Source organism: Uloborus diversus, chromosome 4, assembly GCF_026930045.1.
Source record: "Uloborus diversus isolate 005 chromosome 4, Udiv.v.3.1, whole genome shotgun sequence".
Classification (NCBI taxonomy): domain Eukaryota; kingdom Metazoa; phylum Arthropoda; class Arachnida; order Araneae; family Uloboridae; genus Uloborus; species Uloborus diversus.
The window spans coordinates 117,838,325-117,861,907 of record NC_072734.1 but is presented as its reverse complement, the minus strand read 5'-3'; the positions used below and the strand labels follow the sequence as shown (position 1 = coordinate 117,861,907).

Sequence of the window (23,583 nt, the reverse complement as noted above, 5' to 3'; positions counted from 1 at the left end):
CGAATACGTCGTTAATTCGAGACCTTTAACATACGTTACTGATAATTTTTCTGAGCCCAAGCCATTAACTCCTCTTGACTTTTTGCAATATGGAAGGAAAAATCACGACTATCCATTTAATTTTGCTGAGTTAGTTAATCGAGTGTCAACAAGAGAGTCCTTATTAAAAAGAAAGCAGTATCAAACGACACTTTTGAAACATTTTTGGGTTAAATGGAAAGAACTATATCTACTTAATTTGAAAACAGTTCACCATTTCAAATCGCCTAACGTTCACAAAGAAGTAAAGATGAATGATGTAGTGCTCGTCGAAGGAACTTCAAAATCTAAACTACTATGGGACTTGGGAATCGTTCAAGAAACTTTTCAAAGTAGAGATGGACATATCAGAGCTTGTGTCGTCAAAACCAAAAAGGGGCTTTTCAGAAAACCTGTGCAGCTGATATATCCCCTTGAACTTTGTGAATGAACTGGTTTCACGTATCCTTTTTATGATTAATCAGTCGAAAAGTTTATTGAAAATAATTTGTTTTAAACTCTTTTTTTTTCCTTCAAAATTTTGAAGTATTTGTAATGTTGGACTTTGATTAACGTCTTAAAATAATTTGCTTAAATATTTCATTAATTTTGAAAAAAAAAAAAAAGCTCTTGTTTATAGTAAAATTAATTTTGTTAACTTAAGTTTAAAATTGTAAATATGTCTGAACAAAAAATTCAAAAATAGAAATTACATTTTATATAAGTTTGTAACCATATGGTTTATGGTATATTAATCTTTATAATTTAGCAACCTATAGTTATTGCATTCGTTATTGTTTACTGAGGAGAAGAATTTCCTTATGTATTTGCCTTTGTTATAGTTCTTTTTATAGGTTCTATTGATGAACTCTTAGAGTTCATGGTGGGGAGCTGTGGAAAATCTCCATAAAAATCGTCAAGTATACCTATGCGCAAGAGGGTGCTTTTCGATATGCAAATTTTCCACCTGTTGGTTCAATTTAGTTAGATGTCTTTCTGTTCATGGATCGTGGATTCGTGGCATTCGATAGCTTGATTTTTGTTGATGTGGGTGGTCTCGTGGCAGTTCGAATAGCAAGGGCAATTTGGAAGCCCTTTCGTATGTAGAATCCAAATAAAGTTATTTTAGTTTTTAGATAGTTGCCTTAACATTTTCTTTATATATACAATTACCTTGAAATCTCAAGAGTCATAAGCATCGGTATAAACATCATCATCCATGTCGTAACACAGCTAAATTGTTCCCGCCACATTCTCGCAGATATTCTGCGGCGATCCTCCGGAGTCATGACGGTGAAGGCTCGTTCCGCAGCTGCGCGCAATTTCTGTGTTGTACGATATCGAGTGTCTCTTACTGATTGTTTTCTGAAACTTCAGAGCACTTGTCACTCTTAACCAAAGATTTTATCGTAGTCAGTCACCGATGACTGACAAGACAATGAATTTGAATTTAATCACTAGAAAATAATTATGAAAATGTTTCTGTAGCGTGATAACTTCTCCCACCCGCCTTAATGGGTAATATTACTTATTTAACATTATAATGGTAATGCAAGCTCTTCCTTCTAATGCATCTTCCGCCAGTCAACAAAAAATGCTTTCTCAAATCGTGCCAGTCACTTGACGACAACATCATTTTTATTTGTTCGGTCCAAACCAATGACTGAAAAGACACACGAAGTATACACATAAACAGTAAATTTTATCAATATTTGGAGTGAAAAATAATGAACCTCGTTTAGTAGTGGTATACAAGTCAGTCAACCATCTTATAGCTAACTGCTACCATTGTACACTACGGTTTATAAGGTGTAATGTTAAGTGACTGAGTGCAGCTTTCTAGGTGATAAAGTGAACCTTTTGGTACGTTGGCACTTTGCGGTGCTACGTCAAGTATCATAAATACAATTTTCTGAGTAGGAAAACGGACCGGCAGGCACTTTGAAATGTCACGTTAAGTGTCACAAACGTAACTTGCTAGGTGATAAATAGGACATTCCTGCACTTGGAGGTGTTATGTTAAGTGTCCCAAACGCAATTTGCTAGGTGGTAGAATTGACCTTTTGGTACGGTAGGTACTTTAGGTGCTATTGTTAAGTGTCATAAATGAATTTTCCTAGATGATAAAGTCGACCTTTCGGAGAATGACAATTTGAATTGCCCAAATTCGTTGAGGACCATAAGGAGCACTCACCTGGCTGACGTTGTGTTGGGTGTCGACCAGCACATCGATGAGGTCCATGCTCTTGGCGAAGGCGTCCCGCAAGTTGACCGGGCGGAAGGTAACGATGCTGCCATCCCTGCGGGCCTTTTCCATGGCCTCGCGACGCTTGAGAGCCTTCTCCCGCCGCATCTGGTTCTTGTAGAACTCTGCGAAATTGTTGACGATGATGGGAATGGGCAGCGCGATGACGAGCACCCCGCAAATGCAGCACACAGTGCCCACCACCTTGCCAAGGGGCGTGGTCGGGCAGATGTCCCCATAACCCACCGTCGTCATGGTGATACTGGCCCACCAGAAAGTCTCTGGGATGCTGGTGTATTTGGTCTCTGGTTCATCCTTTTCGGCAAAATAAGCCAAGGACGAGAAGATCATGACCCCTATGGCCAGAAAGAGCATTAGCAGGCCGAGCTCCTTGTAGCTGTTGCGGAGTGTGAATCCCAAGCTCTGTAGCCCAGTGGAATGGCGGGCCAGTTTTAGGATTCTGAGGATCCGCATGATCCTGAAGATCTGCACCACCCTCCTCACATCCTGGAAGGATTCCGTGCTGTTATTAGTCTCTATCAGGAACAGCGAGATAAAGTAGGGCAGGATGGCCAACAGATCTATCACATTCAGGGGCCCCTTGAAGAATTTCCACTTGTTGGGGGCCGACAGGAATCGGAGGAGATATTCGAGGGTGAACCACGTGATGCAGACGGCTTCCACGATGCTCAATTCGCGGTTGTCGATCGGATGACCCTTGGCGTCCTGTTCCTGCAGCGACGGCAGAGTGTTCAGGGTCAGGGCTAACGTTGATAAAACGATGAACAGAACCGAGATCACACCCACCACCTGCAAGAAGGCCGGAACTTAGACCGGGCGCGCAGACGAAGAAGGAAAGAATGGTGCTGAGATTGGTTGATGGGGAGTGCAGGAAAGGAATAAAAGGGATGAACTCCAAGAATTATTGAATAAAAGAGGAATCATGCAAAGAAGAAAATGCAAGAAATATGAGAAAATCCAAATGGGAATAAAAAAGCCTGTACTCGCTATTTCAAAACATATTTCTTGGATCAGGAAAATTCAAGCATGAAAGCTATCGTTTTTCTTTAACTTTCAATAATAGGATAGGAAAATAGACACGACATACAAAACAAGATTTATTTTCTGTTCTTCCCTAAAATTTGTGGTTCCAAGCTGGCATATAATTAAAACTTGATCTTTGTCAAACTGATGCAAAAAGTGTATTCACCATGATATTAGTTTAGAAAGCTCCAAAATACTCGAAACCTCCGAATAGACGAAGAGTATATAAATTTAAAAACATTCATCACTTAAAGACTCTACGACTGCATAGTCCTAATCCTAATTGTTTTATAGGAGAACCGTTTGAATGGTTCAATTAAGTTTACGCGAAGTACTAGAATATTTATGATGTATTTATAACCTTGACACATGCACGCACGCACACACTCACACATAGACAAACACATTTTTTTACATAGATATAAACACATTCTGTTAAGCTGCACCTTAACGGATAGTTTATGTTCATTTTATTAGTTTTGCATTTTTAAAATATGTAATTAAACAAATCTGGCTTTAAGTTAAGAACGCTATTTAAAATATTTGACCGATTCATTTTAATTTAACCGAAGAGTGATTTTCTACAACGAAAGCTCACTCAAGCGCCAAAGTTCGAAAGAGAAAAAGTATTTTAGAATTTTTCGAAAGTTTTCTTCAAATATTCTTTTTGAATTGATATTTTTTAAATTGCCGAATAAAAATTGAAGCTTAGATATTTTTGCATAATTAAAAAAAAAATGAAAACTGACGAAGAATATTTTGAGTTTTTGCATTTAAAGCAACCCTTTTTTTAAGTAAATTAAATTTATAAATATTTAAAAAATATATTTTTGTTATGATTTTGCTTATTAAAAAGATAGTGAATCAGTGCAAAAAATTTCAAAACTATAAACCGTTTAATAATTTTTTTTTCAAATGTGTCCCGGACCTCCTTAAACCCTTTTATCGTCTTCAAACATGAGCGTTGTCTTTGGCAACGAAATTGCAATTTTCTCTTGCTTGCTTTTGTTTCAAGAATGAGTATTTAAAATTTCCTAAAATATTTTTTTTAATATTTAGATTCAATTTGATGCCAAAATTAGAACTTTAAATAGAACTTGATATTTTAACTTTAAAAAATACTTGGATTTGCCGTGAAATTGTATTTTAGTTTCGACTGATTTAGGAACCTTGAAATAAATAATTATTCATATTTCTCAACCGTAACTCTCACATCATCAGTATTACTTTATTCCATTAAAAACATTAAACAAGTTTTTATTGAGCAGTTTATTTTTTTAAATCAAAAGTTTCAATGAAAAGAACAGTTAGCTCTAAACTCGAGTCAAAATAATGTATTTTAGAACGGAATTAGAATTATTTAGAGCTGAAATGTGATAATTTTTCAATAAATCGCCCAATGAATTCCTCGCTGATCAATATTCGTACTTTTATTTGTCAGAGACGTCAGAGCACGTCTTGAAGAATATATATTACACTCATTGAAGACAACCTCTGTTTAATAGTTGTTTCACCATGAATATTTGTGACTCAAATACGATTTCTTCAATAAAGTTGAAGTCGGTGCAAATATAAGTTTTTGCTTGTATTCTCGTGTCTTCAAAAATAACTGAAACTGTAGGACTGTGTCATTTCAGGGGAATGAAGGAACGGAAAAGTGGTCAAAAATGAACTCTATCTACAGGAGTTTAGGGTTAAAATTTCAATTATCGAAATATCATCAAACAGGCAATTGCTTCGTTTAAATGTAGAAGCAATTTTCACCTATCATGTCTTGACGGGCAATTTTCTAGTCTTTTCTTGATCTTTACTAATAATAAAACTGAAAGTCTCTCTCTGTCTGGATGTCCGGAGGATGTCTGAATGTCTGTAGGATGTCGGGATCTCTGTGACGCGCATAGCACCTAGACCGTTCGGCCGATTTTCATGAAATTTAGCACAAAGTTAGTTTGTAGCGTGGGGGTGTGCACCTCGAAGCGATTTTTCTAAAATTCGATGTGGTTCTTTTTCTATTCCAATTTTAAGAACAAAATTATCACAAGAAGGACGAGTAAATTACGAAATTGTCATAACGTAGAACCGTAGCATGGGCACAAGCCAATTGGCGAGATACGAAATTATCATAACGCCGAACTGTAACACGGGTACAAGCCAATTGGCGAGAAAATTCACCATACATTATTTGTAAATATACAGGCGAACCAAAAGACCTTTTATTTTTTCTATTACGGGCAAAGCCGTGTGGGTACCACTAGTTGTATAATAATGATGAATCTTTGCCAGTTTTAGCAGTTATTTATGCAAAAGAAAAAAAAACTGGAGTTTATTGATGAGTAAAAAGTAGCTTTTTCTTGAAGTAACTAGTCATCAGATAAAAGAAAAACTAGTATGTTGTGGCCATCAGGAAACTTTCTTCTATATACATATTTTTTTTTTTCTGATCCCTCCCCATGCTTGACGAGGAAGCAATATTCCCAACGAAAACAAAATGACACATGCAAAAACTTGACGACTATCCCAATGTCTGAATTATTGCAAAAGCAAAGCAAAGAGCGAAAATTGAAAGTTATTTTAAAAGCCTTGCTTGAATGAATTACAAATATTTTATTTGTTAACAAACATAAGATGGCAACAGTTAAAAATTTTAAATCATTGAGATAATATTTCCTATCATTTCCATGCAATTAAAATCACGAGAAATACGCAGACGACAATCTATTACGATTTATCTTTCTTATTGTTGCATTAATAAAAATATTTTTATTCGCAAAAAAAAAAAAAAATCAACACCTCTTGGAGCGATCGGCGTCAAAATAGAACCAAAGCCTGTTTACATATGGATTCACATATATTCCAAATTTCAACCAGAACGTAGCATTACTTCTTGAGATAGGGCACTCAAAATGGAAAAAAAGAACGGGTGATTGCGCTGCCCCCTTTTTAGCTGTTGACACAAAAATAAAATCAGTTCTTATACCCACTAACGGCTACTTGCCGATAAATTTTTCTTTCATTCCGCTCATTATTTCTTGAGATACAGCGGTCACAATTGACGACAAAAAACGTTCTATAGCTCAACCCCCGTTTGAGTTATTGACACCAAAATTGAATCAGCACCTGTTCCTGTTAATACCAACATATGGACCAAATTTTGTTTGATTCCGCCAGTAACTTCCTGAGGAATAGCAAGCACGCGTAACTCGAAAAACGTCCCATTGCTCCACCCCCCTTGGAGGAATTCGCGCCAAAAACAAATGGGCACAAGTTCATATAGGGGCACATATGTGTACTAAATTTCGTTCGATTTCATGCGGTAGTTTTTGTTGTAGAGCGGCCACAAAAAACTGGTCACACACAGACGTGACACACATACATACACACACACATACATACACACACACATACATACATACACACACACACACAGACAGACAGACATTTTCCAAAAATGGTCGAAATGGACTCAGCACACCTCAAAACGTTCGAATCCGTCAAAATTCGAAATTCGAAAATTTGCACGAATCCAATACTTTCTTCTATATATTAGATATAGAAGAAAGTAAAAAATTAAGTTCCGTTTCCTATTCAAAATTTGGCCAAATGAGCAAAATCTCATTTGCCTCGAGATCAATGAGAATTAATCCAAAAAAAAAAGGGGGTTCTTTATTGGAAGTCGCCGCCCTTACTTGATGACGATCATAAATGCTTTGGAACGTGCTGAACATTAATAACCGATCTTTTACCGACAGAAACCACCATGGACCCCCTACCTCATGCTCATAAACGCGACTTGAACCTCCGAGTCTGCCTATAAAATTCGTTTGGAATGCGAAGTTCTAAATGAAGAAATGATAGAGGCTCGTTTTGACAAATACTTGAGAGAGTTCGATGTCTGGAAAAAGTTTTTCGCCGTTTTTATTTCGTTTCTCCAAAGATATACTTTACGGAGAAAAAAGTTTTCCTCAATTTTGTAGAGACGATAGGAAGCACTAGAAAGTTATGTGATGCTTTTTAAAATTTTTAACTTATTTTGATGTGAAGGCCTTCAGAAGTCATCATCTATGCTGTAGTATGACACTAATATAAGCATCACTTACTTTCTCTTAATGTATAAAGAATTTTTTTTTTGAAGAGAAATATAGATTGCTTATTTATTTATTTTGATTGCTTATTTAACGTTTACTGTCTTGGTGATTGAGAGATAGCGAGTCACATGATCCATTGATTTCTGTGTGTTTTTATTTTATTTTATTAACTTATTTATTTTTTGTATGCGATAAATATTTTTTCATCTTATTGGTTCTTTTTTCGTTTTATTTACCGGTTTACTTTTTTCATACGATAATTTTTCTCGTATCATATTCTTTTAACTTCTTTTTACATAGTAAAGGAAGTATTGTAATCGTGAAAAAATTTGCCCTCAAATTGTGGCCTTAATTTCCATCTTACTCAACCCCGAATGGATATTGAGTGGCTTTTTCGGCCGTGCCAATACACCTACGAACACATGGACAGCCAAAATATCCATTTTTACCACACCCGAGTTAATTAATACGAGTTTTCTCGTGACATTTGTATGTGCGTATGTTTCTCGCATAAAACGGTGTGCCCAAGAAGGTTGACATTCTGCATGTAGACTTTGGTTGGAGTCTAGTTGTGCACCCCCCATCACCCTTTGGTTGCTTTCGAATGTTCTAAAAGGGGTCTTTTACACGCATTTATAGAAGCAAATCGGTGTTGATTTAAATGAAGAGTTATGTGATGTTACATTTGGCGACCATTTGGTGTGATATATCGCCAAGCTGTTGGTAGCCAAGTTTTGCTGTCAACTTGACGAAGAAAAAAAAAAGATGTTTTGAATCTGGTTTCAATTTAGCGCTATTGGCAAAACTTAGAGAGTAATCCATTGAATCATGCTTAAAGTGTCAATATTTAAAGAATTAATCTCTTTAAAACAATCGACTGTCGCGACATACTAGGTGTGATGATGTAATTTTTTGAAGTTCTTACTTGCACACTGTATTTTTGTAAAAATATCACTCTTTTTTACATTTGAAATTAGATTTCTCGACTTCTACTATTATCCCATCTAACTGATTTATCCTTTACAAAAAATTCCTTTTTTTGGGCAATTGTTTTCGGATTGGATATTTTCCTTACTGGTTATTATTATATTATTTCCGTAAATAAATGTAGGTAAATGTTCAGTAATTATTATTCAGTAAATGTGTCATATTAGCATTACACTTCATACTCAAGGCAAAAAAAAAAAAAAAATGTTTTAATATCTTATCGTCGATTTATGCGAATCGCAAAAATGATTTGACGAACAATTACTAGTAATAGAAATATGACTGATTATATCTCTCTAAAGTTAGAAAGAAATGGAATCTCAGGACACAAACAATGAAAACTAAGTTAAACGATTCATTTAAGATTGATTTACAGGTGCTTTTATACAAGACTGAAATAATATTATTGCGAAAAGGTAAACTGCAGCAATGACCATTTGGGGTAGTAATACAAGGCTACGATGGCAAAAAAATTCTTACATCAAAACTTTGAATTAAAGTTCGGCCTTTGCCATAGTTACGTTTTACGTCAAATTTCAAGACATTGGTTACTTACCATGTATCGAAATCAGTGACGGATCCAGAGCATCCTGTTGGAGGGGCGATTGAGTTATGAATGGGGGGGGGGATAATAAAAACAAAAATAAGAACTAAAGCATGTTTTTTTTTCGAATAATGTGTATTGCTCAAAAAGTTTAAATGAAAGTTATAAGTTTCGAGTACAAAGAATAAAAAATTCAAAAGAAAAAAAAAATTTACCTATCTTCTGGACTCATTATCTAAATTAAACCTTTCAGTTTTTGATTCGTTTGAGGACTTGTGAAGTATTTTCAGCAGCCATTCATGTCCTCAATTGAACTTTTTTCCTTATAAAAGAAAAGTTGCAGAAAGAAAGGTACCGAACACCTTAATGAAGAGAAAGTTACCGAATATAATGAAATACTAAAATTGCATTTTAAATAAAATTTGAAGATAGTTACGTCTTTGTTGATTGAGTTGTTTAATATTTGTGCATAAGTAGAAGTGTTTGCGGGCTCTCCCCCAAAATTTTTTGTCAGGAACGCATTTTTAGACTATTTAGTGGTTAATAAGAAGCAGGAAAATTTGGAGGTTCCTCGCCGGATTTTTTTTGAAATGTAAGGGTATACTTGCGAAAACACAATTGTTTGCCATCTTTTTTTTCTTGGAAGGAAAGGATGAGACTCAGGAATTTTCCCCAATCGTTTTTTAATATTAGAGCATCAAAAATGCAATTTTGGATACCTTTAGTGATGCTAAAAACCAGGGGGTTCGGAGGCTTTTCCCCGGAAAAGTTTCGAAATTGTGGTCCTGAAAACGCAGTTGTAAGCAATCTTATATGAAGTAGAGGGAAGGAACGGAGTTTGAAACTTTCCATCGGACATTGTTTCGAAATTGGAGCAATAGTTGGTCTTTTTTTGTAGCGTATAGGGAAGGTATGAGTTCAGGAGCTATCCCTCAACTTTTTAATATTGAAGCTTCAGAAACGTAATGATAGTGGGTCTTAAAATATGTTAGGGGACGGAATTGGGGGCTCTCCCCCGGAATTGTTTTGGAATTGAAGTTCTAAAAATGTAACCGAAGTTCCTCATTAAAGACATTTTCGAAAAAGTTTTCGATTCCTGTGATTTTTTCCAAATTGAAGCTCCAAAAAATTCAAATTTTTTGACGACCTTCGACGACATTGGAGAGAGGGGGTTGAGAAGCTCACCCCTGGAAAAATTTTGAAATTAAAGTCGTAAAAATACAGTTTTTGGCGATTTTTTGAGATATGTTGGGAGAGGGGGAGAGAGAGTTTGTGTATGTGTGTGGTGACCTTTTCTCGGAATTTTTTCGAATTTACAAACTTTTTTTTGGGGAGGGGGCGATCCCCACCCTGTGGATCCGCCGCTGATGGAAACACATCATTATTTTACATTAATTAATACATCTAAATGTCACAAATGGCGTGAAAAAATTAGATATCATTTTTTCAACTCTCAAAAGTTATATTTCACATCTATTGTTGAAGTAGTATAATATGTGCCATGTATGGCGAAATAGCTTTCACCTCTATATAGTTTTGAATAAATTTAAAACTGTGCGTTCAACGTACATTAATATAAAAATTGAAAATGTTTTAAAAATTGTTATGAAAGAAATAACTTACTGGAAAAAATCTCATGTTTTTAGTCGTGAAAAAATTAATACAGTAAACACTCTGCAGGATAAAAAATGAATAAAACATGCTTTTTATAACACGTGTAACACAAAATTTAAAACTGTTGCTTTATTTTTTAAATGCATGAAACAAAACTACAAGTCCTAGTAGTTGAACGAAGACTAACATACTTTTTTCTGAACTGCTGTGTCCGTTACATTATTTTTTAAAGCTTAAAAGTCCCTTCTCTTTGACATTTAATCTCACAGATGACAGTATTTCGACAGTAAATTCAAGTTTAATTTTCTTCGACCTCGACTTTTGTTTTAAATCAGTTCTTTCAATAGATATTCAATTTAACGAGGAGTGAAGTTTTCCCAAGAAGTTGCTGACGAAACCGTTTAGTGTAATTCGATGATGTTATAAAAAAAATCAAAGACTTTAGAGTGATATTGATCTACAGAACAAAAAGTACGATCAATATATCGACAAATAGCAAAGTCTTTGATTTACCAAAAAGGCAGAAGTAACAAAAAATAAAAAAAGCCCTCGACACAAAAGTTTAGGTTTATCAGGGTTGCATTTTTTCCCCCATTTAGTTACTGTTTAACAAATATCTATTAGTGTATATGGTTTTCGGAAAACGTAACTAACTTAGAAAATATGCCTCTTATAAAAGAAATTTTGTTTTTACTTTCAACTGTTGAGACAAATACACGAGCTTTTGCTCACGGGGAGGGAGATGAACTTCTGACAAAGGAAGCCTGTACTACTATTTAGCGAAACGATTGTTATCGAAGCAAATACTGAAATTTGCACTTGTAGATATCAATGTTTGAAACAAATCCTTGTATTTTTAATGCAGTGTTTGCCTCAATGTTTGTCACTCCAATTGCTGTCCTTGTTTTGAATCGTCTTTGCTTTGTAATGTATGCTGTCTTTTTACTTAACTGTTGTTAGCATGCTAGCGGTACCCGCACGGCTTTGTCCGTAGTTGAAAATTAAAAGGTCATTTGGTTCGCCTGTATATTCACAAATAATGGATGATGAATTTCTCGTTAATTTGCTCGCCCAAGGTCGCATATGTAGTTTGCTCGTTCACGTTATGGTAATTTGTTCGTTCACGTGATGATAATTTGCTCGGTAAAATGTTCCTAAAATTGGAATAGAAAAAGAACAAAATCGAATTTTCAAAAAATCGCTTCGAGGTGTTCACTCCTATGCTACGAACTAATTCTGTGACAAGTTCCATGAAAATCGTCAAACGGTCTTGGTGCTATGCGCGTAACAGACATCCAGACATCCAGATACACATATATCCAGATCCAGACCTACAGACTTTCAGCTTTATTATTACTAAAGGTACATATAAAGATTATTTTTCAGTTTATGTTTTTCGATTACTTACTAAAAATTTAAAACTTCGTTTATGTATTCTTTTGGCAATTGTTTTTTTTCTCAAAATTCTAGAAGTTGAATGTCCTTCATGCTTCAGGTAATTAATATTTTTGGAACGATTTTCTTCTTTTTTTTATCGCTTAAGAACTATCGTTTGTACAGCACTCGCAGTTCTAGAGCTTGAATACGCCACCTTGCGGTAATTAAAGACATTTGACAAAGAGCTAAGCCATTTTTAACTTTCGTGGACAGGATGTCTCATTGAACAGATCATATCTTAAGCGGTTTCAGCTCTTTCAGCCGATATTAGCCAGAGACTTCAGCGCCTTTTTTTATTTAAATTGCGAATAGTCTTTTAAGGATCTTCCGCCATTTAAAATAACAGAATTTAAAAAAAAAAATACTAAGCACTTTTCATAATGTACTCAAAAAGACAAAATAACTTTCCTGGGTCAGCAAGAACAATTCAAGTACTCCTGTAGTTTTTAATGATTCCAAGAAAATGACACAGCACACGAAGAAAAGTGCGGCTCAAGTCGTGTAGAGAATTACTTATTATTATCTAGCTTTTAATCATAAATTTGAGTGTTGAAACATGCATATTTTTCTCAATGGGAAAGTTTGGTTTGAAATGACTTGAGCCGCACTTTCTTCGTTTGTATTGTCAGTTTCTTGAAATCATTGAAAACTACATCAATACTTGAATTGTTCTTGCTGACCCAGGAAAGTTATTTTGTCCTTTTGACTGCATTATGAAAAGTGCTTAGTATTTTTTAAAACAATCTGTTAGTTTATTCTCTTTAGTGTAAATGTACTTCAGAAATAAAATAATGTTACCATCATGAAACTTCACCTTATTTTTCCATTTAAATGCTCCATACTAAAAGAAAGAAAAACCTATATGCGTGCCTGAAACTGAGCAATTGACACTATAAACAGATATATGTTCCTCTCTGGGATTTATTTGTGTGCTAATTCATTTAAATATTAAAGGTTTCCTTAGCTAATTTGTGTTCCACAACGTACAAGTTAGCCCCGTGATCGATCATTGGCGTAGGTGAGGATAAAAATCCAACGAGAGCAATAATAGTGTATATTTTATGCTTGCTTCAGGAAAGCCTTGATTCAAAATTTTCATTATGATCACTATTAACATTACTGTTTCAAAGCAATAAAATTTGTAACAATTGGTTTTATTATTCAAGCGTTTAATGGGGAAATAACATGAATTTAATTTTTTTCATCCCAACCAAAATAATTTTATTTTAGAATATTAATTTTTCAGCGTTAAGTTGTACCTTATGATTAAGCAAATCATTTAGTGAAATCCCAAAGTCTCTAGGTGATCTTTTTGCTGAGATATAAGCAAAAGCATGCTCAGATTACTCCGTGACAATCAGGCCAAGTATAATAAAAGTGCTTAAAAAGCAGAACCTTGTAGTCTACAAATCCTTTTGTGAAACTGACGGACCAAACTTGTCACGGACACAATCTAACGAATTCGAACACATTAAAGAACCACATAAACTTCGAAAGCTGATGATAAAAGCGAGGATTTTGAGAACTGACCTTAAGAGAGAATGTGCATCAAGAAATGGAAGCAAGGAAACAGAAGTTTCTTCCACAAATGCAAAGAGTGCAGGACAAAGAATTTCAAGAAAAACAAGCGTGAACAATGACCAGCGTTAAGTGTGAGACATTGAACGTGTTGCACATGCGGGATGGAAGTCGTCACGCTAGCACATTCCCATGTTTACTCATTGCGCCGCAGAGCGTGTTATAGGTAGAAATAGGCGAGCATAAAGAAATGGTTAGTTAGGCAAAAAACTGAAACAAAAAATAGGAATTAGTAATCGAGTGCTGACGTGGGAAGACACCAATTCGGAAGTTGCTTTATCGGTGATGGAAATGACTTAACACCCATAAATGATGGGAGTTTTGATAAAAAGCTGAATTTTGCACTAAGAAAAATTAGTAAGCAATAGGTAATGACGCTGCAGTGCGGCTCTGGTTTGGTGAGCTATGACCTTGACAATGTTTACCTGTTTTTTGGGAGTTCAATAACACAGGATAGTGTTATTAGAGCTCGTTTGAGTTGGAATACCTTCGCAAAACTACCACGAAAGTAATCCAATTCAACTCCGCACCAATTACCCTTCCCTATTATCCGAAAAAAAAGGTAAACATCGTCAATTTCGGAGTTCAACGTATCAGAGCCACAATATAATAAGCATTCAAAAACACAAAGTAAATAAATAAATAACATACATTTACAATAGGACAATATTAAGGTCTATCTTTTCTAACAAAGCGTTTCATTGCTGAAAGAAACGTTATAAAGGATTTTAAGTGAATTGGATGTGTTAGAATTATTTTAAATCGAATTGCAAGCATAACCTGAATGTGGAACTTTGACGATAACTGAAGAACAAAAATAGGACTTGATTGAGGATTTCAATTTTGATAATAATTTTATTGCGTTCTTTCTTGAGATTTCGAATCAGATTACAAACATCATGATTATATTTGAAAATAGTTTTATAATAAGCAAGGTAAAATTTGAATTATTGGTCTAAATATCGATCTAAAATGCCGAAAGCTTATTTTCATTTTTCTTTTGTTTCTGAACTTCTAATTTCATACAGCAAGTTGTGCATTCTCAGCACTTTTCAAAATTTAGGAATAATCAATTCACGTTACTATTTTAACATTTTTTTGCTTTATGACTGGATTTTCGAATTTGATGTTGTGAAAATATGTTCCATCACTGATAAATCGTGCAAAAATAAATGCAAAGAAAGCATTTCTCAACATTTTACGGTCTGAATAAAAAACATTAAGCATTTTGTTAAATTTAAGTTCTCGGATCTTATATAAACGTACATTTAGTGACGCACACAGGGACATGAATTAAGAACCTACGTCAATCAACTTTTGCCATTATAAATCTTATAAATTTAACCATTATTACAAAGCGACATATTTAAGAACATTATGTTTCACAATATCCCTGTACTTTTCTCCATACCACTTTTGTTACAGATCGACACATTTTAACCCATGATCCTTCATTTTCTCTGTATTTATTTAAATTTATACTTTTTTGTTCACTGCCAGTATTATTACTAGGTGGAGTTTTTAGAAACAGGATTTTTCAAATTTTCTTTAGATATATACTATTTCCTTCAATGCCACTAAAATTACAAAACACGCTTTGTTTTAAAGCATTATCTGTCACAATATCTATATATATTTTGTTTCGTTTATAATATTTTCTTCGATGCCAGTTATTACAGAGCATCATATTTTAAAATAAGTCTTTTCTTTAAACTAAGTTCGAAACGTAAAATAATAATAATAATAATATGTTCATTTAATAATTCGAATTGAAGGGGGATTCTCATCAGCGGTACGAAACAATCGTTAAAATGGTTGAGGAATTTTAAAAATAAATTTTCTTAAAAAAAATTCGTAATTTATGTAGCAGTTATTCACCTTATTTGTATTGATGAGTATTACAATATTTTTTTTTCTTTGAAAATTTATTTCATTCATGCTAAACTAAAATGCTTAGCACAGACCGTAAAATGTTGATATCAGCATAAAATATGTACTAAAGATGCAATACTTACCTATAATTGAACATTTCATACTCAATTAACGATTTATTTTGTGCTATTGTTATTATAGCACATAACAATAGCACATATTAGAAAACAAATCAGTGGGAAACTGAGATTTTTTTTCATTTTATAAATTTTCAATGAACAAAAAACCACAAACCATTTAACCATGCAAAAAAAACTTGAAAATGTATTTAAAACTTATATAGCAGCAAATTTTCGTGAAAAATACTAGTTAAACAAAAAACTCAAGTAGATTTTTTTCTAATATTTTTTAAATTAAATACAATTAAGTAAGTATTAAATGCTTACAGAGAGAAAAAAAACAATAAATGATGGTTACAGAATTTGCACTAAATGGAGAGAAAAGCAGTCCTAGTGTAGGATACAATCGTTTATACATTAGATTAGGATAAAATTAAAATTTCCTTCTCCCTTGCAACTTCTTTTTTCTTTCAAAACTAAAGATTAAGATTAGTTAGTGTCGATGAATAGTTCTTGTGCCTTGCTACTGCCTTACCTCGTGTGTTTAACACTCACAGTAGCTTCAATCGTAAATTTTGCTTTTGGAAGTATTTTTATTCTTCATATTAATCTCTATGACGGAATATTATTCCTAAGGAAATGCTTTTACTAATACTTAGAAACATAAAATTAGTTACACAGTAAAAAGGACAACTCATTTAAACAAATTTTGCCCTCTATTCTTTCTTCTTTTTTTCCGAATTTATTTTAAAAGAGATACATTTTTACCCAATGACTACTAATTTTGTTGCAAAAATGCTTTTTTTTAATTGCACGCTAAAATTAGTTCTGGAATAAAAAATAAAAAAAAGAGGAAAAAGATTGTACAAATATCCTTTTCAAATGAATCTTACTGCTATATATATAAAAATAGAAAAGTAAAAAGATACATACAACTGAAGTTCCGACACGCTTGCTTTGCAACACATAGTATATACACTGTCAATTTTCAGCAATAATACTTTATTAATGCTGTATTTTATAATCGTAGTTGGTAGCGTGAAAAAATTTAATCATTACGCAATATCCATAAAACTTTGGTTCATCAATTTTTTTTACAAAAATGAATTCGTACACCATTTGAAACACACTTTAATGTTCACCAAATCGAATATTTTCTTTAAAAAAATAACAGATCTCTATTATTTCTAGAGTTAAATTGTACAATAACGCTGGTGGCTAAGAAAAAACTACCATTTGGAAGTGAAAAAAAAAAAAAAAAAACAGTAACTATACCCGAGAAGAATGTCTGGAAACTGGCCTTGATTCTCTCGCTCAAATCTGATAAAAGAAGCTGTCAAAGTATTTGATATTGAAAATCCCAGCAAAATGGTCAGTCTGACGAAAAGAAAAGATGGATGGCTGGCAAGAACCATTCATCAAAAGGCGAGAAAAAATATCCGACGTATTTTGAAGTCATCTCCTGTCAAAGAGTCAAAGATTAGCTTCGCGTACTCTATAGGATGGCAACATGGATGCATTCAAAAAAAAAAAAAAAAAGAAAAATTAATTTGAATTTTGTCATCTTGAATTCAAATTATGTTTTTCGCAATCACGAGTGTGTGTTTGTATGTGTGTGTGTGTGAGTGGGGGGGTATGTGTATGTGTGTAGGCATGTGTGTTTGTGTCTGTGTGCAGTCATGAGTGTGTGGGTAGTTGTGTGTATGAGTGTTTGTGTGCGTGGGGGCGGGGTATGTGTATGTGTGTGTGTGTGTGTGTGTAAGCATATGTGTTTGTGTCTGTGTGCAGGCATGAATGTGTGGGCAGTTGTATGTATTTGTGTGTATGTGTAAGTGTCTGTATGCATGCGTGTGTGTATGTGTTTGTGTATGTGTGTAGGGGTATGTGTGTGTATGGTGGTGTTTGTGTATGTGTGTGTATGTGTTTGTGTGTGCGTGTGTGTTGGTGCGTGTATGTATGCGTTTGTGTGTAGGATATGGACGCAACCTGGAGACGGTTTTCGCTAGAGGAGCAGCATCGTGAGGCCTCGTGACGCGACGGGTGGTGCTGGCAGACGGTGGCGCCGCGCCGGTGGGAAAAATGATAGCACGCCAAAAACAGTCAAATGAAAACAATAAGCAATCGTGATTGCTCAAAAAAAAAAACAGAGAAACTACAATCAGTTGTGAAATCTCGATAGTTTTAAAATTTTGAGTTTGCAGAGTTAGTAAATTGATACGTTTTAGATTTTCTTTTAATTAAATAACACTGATTTTCGCCCATTTTACTTCCTTATACTAAATAATAGAAGTATTAGTAATCACAATATATTTTCTGCTAAAATTTCAAAATGATGATGATTTTTTAAAAAATCTTAAATAGAGTTTTTTTAGTTTTTTTCATTACGTACGCATACGCTTACCTACATAGGCAACCAAAAAACCCATTTTGGCCATTACCGAGTTTATTTTGAAGGGTTTAGCCGTAACTTCCGTTTTTACGAGTGTGTATGCACGCATATGCGCATTTTGTGAGCATCTATTTTTAATTCTGTTAGTGATCACGACAATGATACGAGTCATGGCAACTTTAAGTTTTTTTCATTTACAGTGAGCAATCATTCATATTTTTTCGAACTTAAATTTCTTGCATTTTATTCAAGATTCAATGATGATTCTATATATAGTGGCGTACCTAGCATGGGTGACATTCGTGGCGGTAATTTGTGGTGTAAACCTCCCCCACCCCCGAAAAGGAAAAAAACTTATTTAATATTCTATGTAAACATGAAACTCATACAATTTTCAGAAGCAAGTACATTTGTGTTGAAACGAAATTTTCTTCACAATGCATTTTAATTCATATTTTTCAAAACTTACAATGCCACATCGGGTGTCATCCCCAGACGGCGTTGCTAGCAGTGGCGTTGCTACGAGGGGGCGGTGTCACCGTCTGGGGGTGACACCACCCCCTCGTAGCAACGCCACTACTCTCTTTCTCTCTCTATATATATTATATATATATATATATCAAAAACAACTATTCAATTTAGCTTGAATACTTACAGAAATAAACCGCGCCACATTTAAAGAGCGACCAGTGTTTTTCTTCGGCTAGTGAAGTAACCAATGTGTATAGAGCAAATCGAGAAAACAAAAGTGTACACGTATTGCAATAAATAAATAATACATAATAAAACATAAATAAGGAGAAAAGTAAATTCAAAATAAGTTTTTAAAAAAGTGCATACACGCGTGTATTTTTCAATGCACAAAGTAGTGACTGATGGATTTTATTAGACTCCGGTGTTGAAATTTTGATGCGCGGTTACGGTTGTAGCTTAAATATGTGCTCTGTCTAGAGATGGGAATGGTCGAAAAAAAAAAAAAAATCCTGAGATTTTAGAGAGAAAAACCCCCGCTTTTTCCGTTTTTCTCCGAAGAGGTTTATTTCCACTCGTGAAAAATTGAAAATTTTAATATTTCTGGTACAAAATAATGTAATCAGAAAATTACAATATTTACGTTACAATTTTTTTTCTTTAAAAAGTTTTTAATGTTCAGTATCCCACATGAAAACTCTAACTTGGGTAATACAAGCTGTGGGATAACTTAATTTCTCCGTACGCCGAAGTAGTACTTGCTGCTTTACTTACTTATATTGTTATGTATATGTTGTACGGAACAAAATGAGTACTTCAATAGTACTAATTAGTGGAAATGTTTACGTAAAACTTTTGATAAATTTTCATTTAATGGGTGTGCACTGTTTTTATGTACAGACATGTATATTTATATATAGATGCATGTAGCTCAGAAATTAAAAAAAAAATCAACTTTGTTCAAAATCTCACAATTGGAAAAAAAAAAAAACAATTTTTAAAAATCACGTTTTATTAAAAACTAACGGTTGAACGATGATTATAGAGTATTTTGGATCATTTTTGGTGTTTTGAACAGAGGAAACTGATGGCTAATTTTTCAAATAGGTTTAAAAGCTTGTATATTTGTATTATAAATAAAAGTTAATATGACCTGCCAATATGTTTTTAAATATTTAACAATTTTTATGTTCTTAAACAAAATACATAATTAGCAAAGCGCATTTTAATTTGTAAAAAATCAATTTTCCTAGAAGAAATTCAGGATAAACTTTTTTTCCCCACCGCATCAAAATTTCCTGAAATATTGCGTCCCTATAGCTGCGGCCAGAATTTATATATATCTTTTGCAGTTTGTGCTATAAAACGTAAGTTTGTCTATTCAAATGGTTTTACAATGTTTTACTTTCTATTTACTGCTTCATAATCAGAAAACAAATTAAACATTTTTTTCCAACTTGTCTTCAACTGAATTATGTAGGCATTATTCATTAAAAAAAATGTAGGAGACTAATAAATTCTTCCTATGGGCAAAAAAAAAAAAAAAAAAAAAAAAAAAAAAAAAAAAAAAAAAAACCTTTTTTTTTTTTTTTTTCATAGCATATGGCTCAGTTTTAGTTTTTACCATTATTAAGTTATCAGAGTTGACCGACTCCACGGAATGTAAAAAAGCGCAAGTTCATTAATCAAACTCTTTGTTTCTCCCATCCACTTTCGAAAAGAGCTAACGTTAACCGTAGCTCAATTAAAAAATGACAGCACACATGATTCCATTTTGTGAAGAATATGGAAATTATGTACTAATGATTATTTTAGTCTTAACATAACTCCTTGCTAATTTAAAAAAAAAAATGATGAAGTTTTATAATGCAATCTATACATAAAGAACACGATAGTTATTTGTTTCTTTGTATGTGCCCGATGGCTAGAAGGTCCCATAGACACTCGAGCTTTGAAATTTGGTACAAAATTCAAACGTACCCTGGGGTCTGCACCTTGAAGCTTTTTTTCTAAATTTTGAATTAGTTTTTTTTTAAATTAACTTTTCTGATTGGGGGGGGGGGGAATCCCTTCTTTTACATTGGATGTCGTTAAGAAGAGCTTTTTTTCTGCGAAAGTAATTTGTTCCATTTCTCTCAATTAATCAGGAGAAGAGTATAAACGTTTCCAATTCAGCGCACATTCAAGGCTATACTCGATTCACATTACCTTTACAATTAAGCAAGAAGTGCGAAGATTTGACGTAATCTTTTCACCGATGTCGTGTTCGAATATAACTACTGGTCGGCTTGGGCCCAGTTTTCGTTTTGCTTATTGCGCATTTTAATTCAATAAAAGCCACAACTTTTTATCCTTTTTGAGACCGGAGCATCAGTTGATCCGGGGTCATTGGAATACAATTGTTTGCTCTAGAATTTCCTATAAAGACTAGGGATTTAAAAAAAAATCAGCTTTACGAAATTGCCAGAAGACGTGTACCACCAAACATTAAACACAACTAAATACTTGCGAGTTCGATATCAAGTCACAGATTTTGTGCTAATTTTTACAACCGTAGAATTTTTATCACATGAGCTACGATATATTGCATTATCCAATCAGACGAATCTCAAAGTTTTTTTTTTTAATTATTGAATTGATTTTTACCATTCTTTTTCACGTGTTTTTCAAACAAACGAAACAGGTCAACTCATCTGGTTAAATGTATTATTACACTATATGAGGCGTAAAGAAAAATCAGATTGTTATATTACAAATTCTTAGCGATACATTTAAATCAACAACAATTTTTAATTTATTCTATTGTTGCTTATTTATACTATTGTTTATTTCATATCTTTAGCATATATATAGACCCAGCTACAATAATGGGTTCGAAAACTTCGACTACCTTGTCTAAATTAGATGGCCAAATTCATGCAAATGAATAAAAAAAAAAAAAAAAGGCGTGTACTCATGTGAGTTAGAGGTTATACTTCTTAACTTCAAAACTCTTTTTTTTTTTTTTTTTACAAATTTTCAATTTGTATGAGTTTTAAAGATGAGATTTTCATTTCAACGAACAAAGGAAGTTGTGCACGCAATGTACGACACCGCGAAGGTTTTAACCTCAGTTTGTTGGAAAAGTACAAATTCAATCAGCCGCCCAATTTAATCTTGATTCTTCTGATACATTAATTGACAATTCAAAAAGAATAGTTGGGTTTCAAACGTGTTCTAAGAGCAAAAATGTTACAAAACGATTTTTTTTTTACATACGTTAATCCTTGTCAACCCTTTACATATCTACATAGGAAAAAATCACACGATGATAGGCCCGGTGACCTAGGGGGAGAATCATAAAGTGCTAACTCACTTCTCCCTTGATCGCCATTTTGGCAAACTGAATAATAAATAACTGGTGGGACACATTCGTTAACACGCAGAGACACCTGTCAGTAGAGCCGCTGTTTAACCTTCTTGGATTTGATTTTTCATTGTTGCAGAACTAGGGTTACCACAGCAAAGTTTCGGGTTTTGCCAAATTGGCCAAAAATAATAATTTATCTAATAAACAATCTACGTGCAGCTATAATTGCTCGCTTTGAAAAATCACCAAACGATAACTTTCCAGAAAAAAAAAACCACTCAAACACGTGCTCCGATCCAAAATGGCTGATCTTAAGCCGATGCGTCAGCTCGTATATATAGGTGCTTTAATTGACAGTAGCCAGTTTAAATTCGCTCTTTCATTCAATCTCCATCTGAAAGCTGTAAGTCTAATCAATATTCCCAAATCGGCAGCCTTATGAAATCCAACATTCTTTTAGAATCACCCTTATTGCTACAAATATAGAACAAATATTTTCAGCGTTAAAAAAGCTCTTAGTGTTATGATGACAGTGGTGGTCCTAGCACGGGTGTCACTTGAGACGAAACGTTTTTCTGTCCCCCTCCCCTCCAATTTAAATAAATACAAGCTAATGCGTTCAGAAACAAACTTTTATTTATTTGGTGTAACGAAAGCTTATATACAAGTATAAACTATGAACGCTTTTTATATGAAATTAGCCCTTTGCATATACGGAACCGCCACTTTCCTGCAACATTGTGCTCCATTTTCCTTCAAATGTCGTACGTTAGATGTACTTTTAGATACATGTGAATAAATTTTCAGAGTTGAAGTATTTATATCCTTAATAAATTCTAAAATCCATTTTGGGTGTCACCTCCCAGAAGGGTGTCACCCGTGGAGAAGTATCCCCTCCACCCTCCGGTAGTGACTGGTTATGATTAATAATCAAACACGGGCAACCAAAGTTTAAATCATGAAGTGTGCAAAGTTAGTCATTTAGTTTAAATGTAAAAATGTATGACGTCATTTCAATCGACATATTCCAATACTCCCGTTGCAAGTTGAACTCTTTAATCGTGATAAAAGAAGAATAACTTAGAAAAAAAGAGAGAGAGAGATAAAGAAAGAAACTCTTTCACGCATTAATGTACGGTATCCGAGCTTTTTTTTTTATATATATACCACATATAGAGACATTTACCAATGAAATTTATCGGTATTTCCAAATAATAAAATTCTCAGCATCGGTCCCATCGAAGCTGACATAGTAATCAATTTTTACTTTCAGTGACTTCCCGACAAAATGAGTTTCTGTCACTACGCAACTGAAACATCACTCCTAATAAATCTTCCGCTCTCCGAATAAGCTGGACAATGGATTTTTTCTTATTCACTAAACTAATCAATATTTTTTCAATTAGCGTGATTTCGTCTGTTCGACTAACTTTTATCCAGTAAAAAGACAGTTAGTAAAGTTCGGTTTATTCAAAACCATCAATTTATAGTTCTAAAATGCTTCCAAGATATCCTGGAATAAGACCTGGATACTATTGTTTGAAGTGACTTTTCCTTACCCAGCATTTTATAACGCTAAATAAAATGTATTGCTTTGTCACAATAGGCCTAAAACTATAGAACTTAAAATTATTTGACTTTTAATCAAAAAACAGAAACAGTTGAAATTCATTACAAATTTAATCTCCAGAAAACATACACTACATTTGCACGCCCCTTCATTGCTGTGTAACCCTTCTTGCTTTTAGTCAGCCGTCAAATTAAGGCTCTGTTTTTAATTCTTTATTTACAATCATGTGACTTATATGCAGTAGCGTACCTGGCACGGTTG

General features: G+C 33.8%; 1 protein-coding gene across 1 annotated transcript in view; it reads right to left on the bottom strand.

The window, feature by feature from the left end:
• LOC129219677 (potassium voltage-gated channel protein Shab-like) overlaps nt 1–23,583 on the bottom strand; it is a 252,789-nt gene that overhangs the window by 39,244 nt on the left and 189,962 nt on the right. The window contains exon 4 of the mRNA XM_054853953.1: nt 2,213–3,073. Coding sequence (XP_054709928.1) covers nt 2,213–3,073 — 861 coding nt within the window. The remainder of the gene's footprint in view (nt 1–2,212; nt 3,074–23,583) is intronic.